The sequence below is a fragment of the Trematomus bernacchii genome, unplaced genomic scaffold (assembly GCF_902827165.1).
Source record: "Trematomus bernacchii unplaced genomic scaffold, fTreBer1.1, whole genome shotgun sequence".
Classification (NCBI taxonomy): domain Eukaryota; kingdom Metazoa; phylum Chordata; class Actinopteri; order Perciformes; family Nototheniidae; genus Trematomus; species Trematomus bernacchii.
The window spans coordinates 396,985-404,316 of NW_022987666.1; the positions used below are offsets into that span (position 1 = coordinate 396,985).

The following is a 7,332-nucleotide window of genomic DNA, read 5'->3' on the forward strand; positions in this document are numbered from 1 at the left end:
CTTTCCTCAAGTAGAAGTACACACATCCTTTACTCAAGTAGAAGTACACACATCCTTTACTCAAGTAGAAGTACACACATCCTTTACTCAAGTAGAAGTACACACGTCCTTTACTGAAGTAGAAGTACACACGTCCTTTACTCAAGTAGAAGTACACACATCCTTTCCTCAAGTAGAAGTACACACATCCTTTACTCAAGTAGAAGTACACACGTCCTTTACTCAAGTAGAAGTACACACGTCCTTTACTCAAGTAGAAGTACACACGTCCTTTACTGAAGTAGAAGTACACACATCCTTTCCTCAAGTAGAAGTACACACATCCTTTACTCAAGTAGAAGTACACACATCCTTTACTCAAGTAGAAGTACACACATCCTTTACTCAAGTAGAAGTACACACATCCTTTACTCAAGTAGAAGTACACACATCCTTTACTCAAGTAGAAGTACACACATCCTTTACTCAAGTAGAAGTACACACATCCTTTACTCAAGTAGAAGTACACACATCCTGTACTCAAGTAGAAGTACAGATACTCGTGTTTAAAAATACTCTGGTGAAAGTAGAAGTAGTGACTAAACTTCTTTACTCAAGTCAAAGGAAAGAGGGCTTTGAAATGTACTTCAGTAAAAAGTACCCATAACTAGCAGCTGTTTTAAAGAGTACCTGACCTCCCTTTATATTAATAGAACAATAATGTCATTGTTAGCTAATGAATGTTTCCATGCTGAACAACGGCAACATGACAACCAAGAACCATGTTCAACCCTTTATTTAAAGAAGCCCATTAGCCACTTGAATTTCAAAATTGGCGACAATATATATATATATTTTCTATATATTACTATATTTGTATTATTATTTAATGTTATTATAGTTTTCTTAAAACAGTTCTCTATCTGTGTTTTTTATTTGTGTTTCACGTTTATGTCTGCACCACGACACCAAGTCAAATTCCTCGTGCGTGTCACCCTACCTGGTATTAGATCTGGTTCTGATTCTGATCTGCCAATGGTTCAATGAAATAGTGCAAGAGACATAATGGTGCAAGAAAAACGCACGATTGAGGAAAATATAAACATCAACAAATAGTTTATCCCTGTGAGGCGCCAGACTCTCACTGTCTGCAGGAGAGAAACACACTTCATCACTTCCACTTGTCAAGGCCTGACCTTGTGACCTTGTTGCGGCCTCAGAGGGTGTGTATGTGTATTTTTGTGTGTATGTGTGTGTGTGTGTGTGTGTGTGTGTGTGTGTGTGTGTTTGTGTGTGTGTGTGTTTGTGTGTGTGTTCAGAGGTGGTGACATGGTCAGTGGGGCGTGTTGTCTCGGTGTTAGATGAGAAGCTGTCCTGCAGGGACTTCAGAGGCAACAGACAAGTGTGTGTGTGTGTGTGTGTGTGTGTGTGTGTGCGTGCGTGTGTGTGTGTATGCGTGCGTGCGTGCGTGCGTGCGTGCGTGCGTGCGTGCCCTTGGATCCTTGTTCTTGTTCTGTATTTCATATACAGTAAATGTAGTTTTTAATAACCTTAAAGCTGTTATTGGGGCAAAAGTTACAAATCTAGGCTCTTCATAAAAAATGATAACTGATCACACATCTGAAATATAATTAACATTTTATTTAAATGAAATATAAATGTAATTGAATAAAAGGAGACAAGAAATCCTGTTTTACAGATAGTCTTTGTTGGTTGTGTGTTTGGTGAGAGTGTGTGTTTGGTGAGAGTGTGTGTTTGGTGAGAGTGTGTGTTTGGTGAGGCTGAATCACTTCATGTTTCCTCCCCCTCTATATCTCCCCCTCTATATCTCCCCCTCTATATCTCCCCCTCTATATCTCCCCCTCACATCCCATTCTTCACTCAGCGGCAGCGTCTGTCTCGCAGGCATTACATGATATTGCTCTTCAATAAGAACGACCACTGAAAGACTGTAGCTGCCTATAACCAACGTGTCACAACAGAAATGTGATTTCCTCTAATGAGATCCTGCGTCACGGGGATGAACCGGAGCCGAGCGAGGCGGCTGAGGACGCAGACGGATGATTTCCAGTTAGAGAGGGGGCTTTCCTTAAAGAGAGAACTGAGTGTGTGTCTCCTGAGAGTGAGCTCTTGAGGAAACATTGAGTGATCATAGTCATGTGGAATTTGGTCAGGGTGGCTTGAAATTAGATTGACATTTGGTTCCATGGATACAATTTCACTGTATTGAATTAACAGTTGTGATGTTGATGTTTTTTGAAATTCAGTACATTTTGAGGAAATCCCATCTTTCTCCTATTTTGGGGACTTGTCAGGGATTTGAGCCCGGGACCGATCAGCTCCCAAACTGCAGATGTTGGTAGATTTCATTGTGGTTCTGGGTTGGGACCCCCTTTTACGGAGGGAGTGAGATGGCACTCCCATGTCAGTAGGGCCTATTTTTTTTTTATTCTGTAAACGTTGAGGAAATCCCATCTTTCTCCTATTTTGGAAGTTCGTCCGGGATTTGAACCCGGGACCTATTACCCACGTAAACTTCAGATGTTGCTAGATGTGATTGTTTATCTGGGTTTGGAACCCCTTTTTACGGAGGGAGTGAGATGGCACTCCCATGTCAGCAGGGCCTATTTTATTTGAAATTCTGTAAATGTTGAGGAAATCCAATCTATATTCTTATTTTGGGGTCTCGTCCGGGATTTGAAACCTCGACCTTTCACCACCTAAACGTCAGATGTCGCTAGATGTTATTGTGGTTCAGGGACCCCCTTTTTACGGGGGGGGGGGGGTGAGATGGCACTCCCATGTAAGCAGGGCCTATCTTATTTAAATTCGGTACATTTTGAGAATAATCCACACTCTCCCATTCTTTGCTAACACAAACTGGGCGTTCGGCCGTGATTTGAACCCTGCACCTATAACCAAGTAAACATCAGACATCACTCATTTGAATGTGGTTCTTGGATTGGGACCCCTTTTTAATGCAGGGAGTGTCAGAGGTACAGTGTTGAAAGGGGAAGATACATTTCCCGCTGGCTCGGGAGTCGAACTCTAAAACCTGAGCTGTCCAGCTGGCACTTTCTTTTAAGCAGATCCAGCTGGCACTTTCTTTTAAGCAGATCCAGCTGGCACTTTCTTTTAAGCAGATCCAGCTGGCACTTTCTTTTAAGCAGATCCAGCTGGCACTTTCTTTTAAGCAGATCCAGCTGGCACTTTCTTTTAAGCAGATCGGGTCTTTCTCCCATTGTTTGTCATTAACAATTGGGGGTTGGTCCGGGATTTGAACCCGGGACCTATCACCATGTAAACTTCAGATGTCACTAAATGTGATGTGATTCTGGGGTGGGACCCCCTTTTCTATAGAGGGGATGCGATGGCCCTCTGATGTTAGCAGGACCGTTGATGTGGACTACTGAAATCTGTCAAACTAAAAGTTGATCAAGTCATGTTTTCAAAACAAGTTTCCCCTTAAAATGATGATTAACGATGACGTTAAATAGATTTTAAATGAAGTTGGGTTCAGCTTGTTTCAGGTTGATGTATATATATTTTGAATCTACTGTTAGACTGTATGTTGCATGCTTTACAACTCTCATTGACCTTTTCTGATTCCTTGACCCCCCCCACCCACCTTTCTTTCGTCATACCTCCCTGCCCTCCTCATCCTCCCCTCTTCAGACTACACCTACTTCTACAAGGGGAAGGAGTACTGGAAGTTCGACAACCAGAAGCTGACGGTGGAGCCCGGATACCCGAAGTCCATCCTGCGAGACTGGATGGGCTGCGATCAGTCGGACATGGAGCGCTCTGGCAGCAAAGGGAACCGTGGAGACCGCCATCTGCCGCTCGACGACGTGGACATCATGGTGACCATCAACGACGTCCCGACGACGGTCAACGCCATCGCCGTCGTGATCCCGTGCATCCTGTCGCTGTGCATCCTGGTGCTGGTGTACACCATATTTCAGTTCAAAAACAAAGGAGTGCAGCAGAGCACCATTACGCAGCACTACTACAAATACCCTGTTCAGGAGTGGGTATGACAGGCAACACTGCTTTGAAGAGGTCATGGATTAAAGACGACGGTTGGCTAGCTAATGTTGGCTTTAGGCCAGGATTGCTAGCAACAAAAACAATGGAAAGTCAACGCTGAAAGACGCTAATTGTGCTAGCTTGTGATGAACAGGCGGACACTGAAAATGCGTGTAGGTTTAGACATTTGATCAGTCTTAGAGAGAAGTTCGTGCCTGTCTTGTGACACAAGTGTAAAGCGGCAAGTTGTCCGATTATGACTTTTTCCCGTTCCTCAGCGGGGAGGGATAGCAATGGCTAGGATAAGCGAGCGAAGTCCACGAAGACTCCTGGAGGATCTGATTGGATAAGGGCAGGAAACACACCTCTCTTTAAGTGAAACGGGGTCTCATCAGCGACACTGAACTTTGACCTGAAACACAACTCTCCTGAACGAGGATTCGGGGCGGAAAGAATACGCTCCTTAAAGCCACCTCCAAGTTTGTTCTAACAACAACTTGTACACGGGAACTACTTCAACGTAACGACAAGAAAATAAAGAATAAAATATCAAACTTGAAGAAAACATGTAGGTAGAAAGGCCATATAAAAAAAACAAGGATCTCTTTAATTGAATTTGTATTTATAGTTGTATGGACCTGCAACATTTGTCAAAGAGGACCTTTTTCTCTCTTCTGAAGGACTTACGGAGTTGATAGAAAAGATGAATGACATTTGAACAGCCTTATCTCTGTCTCCAAAACATATGTGCGCATATTTAACAAGATGAACGCAAACCAGGGCTCGTATTTATCAAACTTATAAGTGACTTAAGAAACAAAAGAATATTCCTTTTCATTTACTTCTAATAACAAACTTCAAAAATAAAAGTGCCAGATGTTTTTAGTGATTGTTCAAAAATACAACTTTGTATTATTCTGTGTGTGCATGGATTGGATATTAATGCATAAGGCAGGTGTACAAACAACAACAATAACAAAACAAATTGTATTTATTTTGTATCTTACATCTTTAACTTACTTTTTCAACCAGCAGGAGAATTTTGGAATTAGTTGTTTTTTTACCATTTAAGCCAATTTCCTAATAATTGATCTCTTTTGACACTTCAAACATATTAAAATGCTTGTTTACAGATTGTTATATATTTTATTAATTGATACGTGTGATTTTGGACTTTTAAATCACACATTTTGCACTTACTATTAAAGCAATTTTCTAATAAATGAACAATATGACATATGTAGGGTTACACCTTCAGTCTTACATGTAGTCAAGCGTCCCTTATGTTACACGTTGCTACGTGATAAATGTCTCTCACTTCAAATATCTTTTTTAATCTGAGTTTTAAGTGTAATTCTTAGAGGTTTGGTAAATACGGGCCCTGACAGCGACAGTAGGTATTTTGATCGTGGTATTTCTCTCTGCTCCTCTACATGTGAGTGGATTAGAGATTTGCAAAAAAAGGAGGGAATCGAGAAGGGGGGGTGCACAGAGGATACATATATCTGTATTAGTATGCAGTCTGCAGCAAGGAGACGTCGACCAAGCTTAATGAAGTACTTCTGTTCCCAAAGCTCTGACAGGGGCTTCTCGTCCTCCTCATCCTCCCTCCGTCTCTTCTCACCGTCCATCTGGCTTCCCCTCTATCTTTGTCCCACGCTATGATTTAATAAGTGCTTTAATTGTTTGTTGAAACTAAGGAGCTTCTAATTTGTCTCCAGTTTTCATCAAAAAGTGCCAAAATGTCTAGTTTTGCCTCTCAGAAGGATTTGTTGACACTTTTTAAACACGCCTTGTTTTATTTCTGTACTTAGGATCATTAGATATGTTTAAATGGAGCATGATGTTTAAAAGGTGCTGGAGGTTTCTGTGAGCAGGGAAGTTAATGTACTTCAATAGGGTAACATTTGGAGAAGCGATGTGAACTAAGACAATGTAATGCTGACATGGTGACATGGAGGCATGGTTACAATCCCAATTACAAAAAGACTTCATTTAAGATTTGATAAAACAGATTGAATACTCTCATGTTTTGGGATGTGAGAAAGTTGCCATGTTCAACTTTGATGAAAGGATTTATGGTGGTGAAGAGATGAGGTTTTTTGTCTGTAGGGCAGACCAGAATTGAGCTAACCAAGGGTTCCCTCCACAAAAAACCAATGGGATTTTTGATTATTTCAGAAAATAGCGAAGCATTTTATTTATAGCTACACATGTTCTAGAACAGCAGCACTGCAGCTCTAACTTATTTTAATACACAAGCTGCTCATTTAAATGTCATTAACTCCATTGTGACTCATAACGGTTCATTTAGAGGCCAGTCGGATACCCAGAGGGCTTCTGGAGTCCCCCGTCCACGACCCCCCCCCCCCCCCCCCCCAGGCAGGAGATCACACGCTGAGTCACTGTCTTTGTGAGGAGATATTATTAACTAAACTATAAATATCCTCATACTGATACTGTAGAAGCGCATCACTCCCAGTGGTGAAAGAAGTACGTTTTAGTTCAATAAAAGTAGCAATACTAAATTGTTCAAATACTCTGCTACGAGTAAAAAAAAACTCCATTCAAAACCTTACTCACTAACTCACCTGTAGTGGAGTATAAAGTACAATATTAGCCTCCAAACTGTAGTGGAGGAGAAGTATGAAAAGGCCCAAAATGAAAACACAAGTACCTCAGAATTGAAAAGTTAAATACTTGAGTAAATGTACTTCAGTATATTCCACCACGTGTTTTTCCACATCACTCTCGAGCATACTTGCCAACCTTGAGACCTCAGAAATCGGGAGCATTTCAAAACCACCGCGGGGTGGGGGGGGGGGGGCAGCTGTATTAGATGAACATTAACATGCTTATTGTTGTTGTGAGGGCACTGCCTTGCGGCCTGTAGCACCATCCTTTATGGAGCATATGTGAAGGACAGGAGTGAGCAGAGGGTAGAGTTGTCGATTCTTGTTCTGTTTTCTGTGACTATTTTCCCCACCCTCTCAGACTTTCAGTTGCGCGCGCTACTAAAGAGACGCGCTACCATGGAAACCAAACAATGGTGTCGCTGTATTAAAGTCCGAGTGGAAACAGTCCTGAGTCAATCTGATTTAGTCAGAAATGCGGGAGAAATATGACCCCGGGAGGAAACCGGGAGAGAGCAATGAAATCGGGAGTCTCCCGCGAAAATCGGGAGGGTTGGCAAGTATGCTCTCGAGGCTACTTTACATGTAATCGAGTACATAATGTTCCCAGCTCTGCATTACTCACAGAGTTCATCGTCCTGCAGTAATTGAATGTGTTCCCTCCGTATATACCTGTGCAATTACTTGCTGC

General features: G+C 41.9%; 1 protein-coding gene across 1 annotated transcript in view; it reads left to right on the forward strand.

Moving 5' to 3' along the window:
- Nucleotides 1-6,352, forward strand: part of mmp24 (matrix metallopeptidase 24) — a 75,485-nt gene extending 69,133 nt beyond the window's left edge. Inside the window, 1 exon segment of the mRNA XM_034135803.1 lies at nt 3,655-6,352. Coding sequence (XP_033991694.1) covers nt 3,655-4,019 — 365 coding nt within the window. The 3' untranslated portion in view covers nt 4,020-6,352.
- The last annotated feature ends 980 nt before the right edge of the window (nt 6,353-7,332 follow it).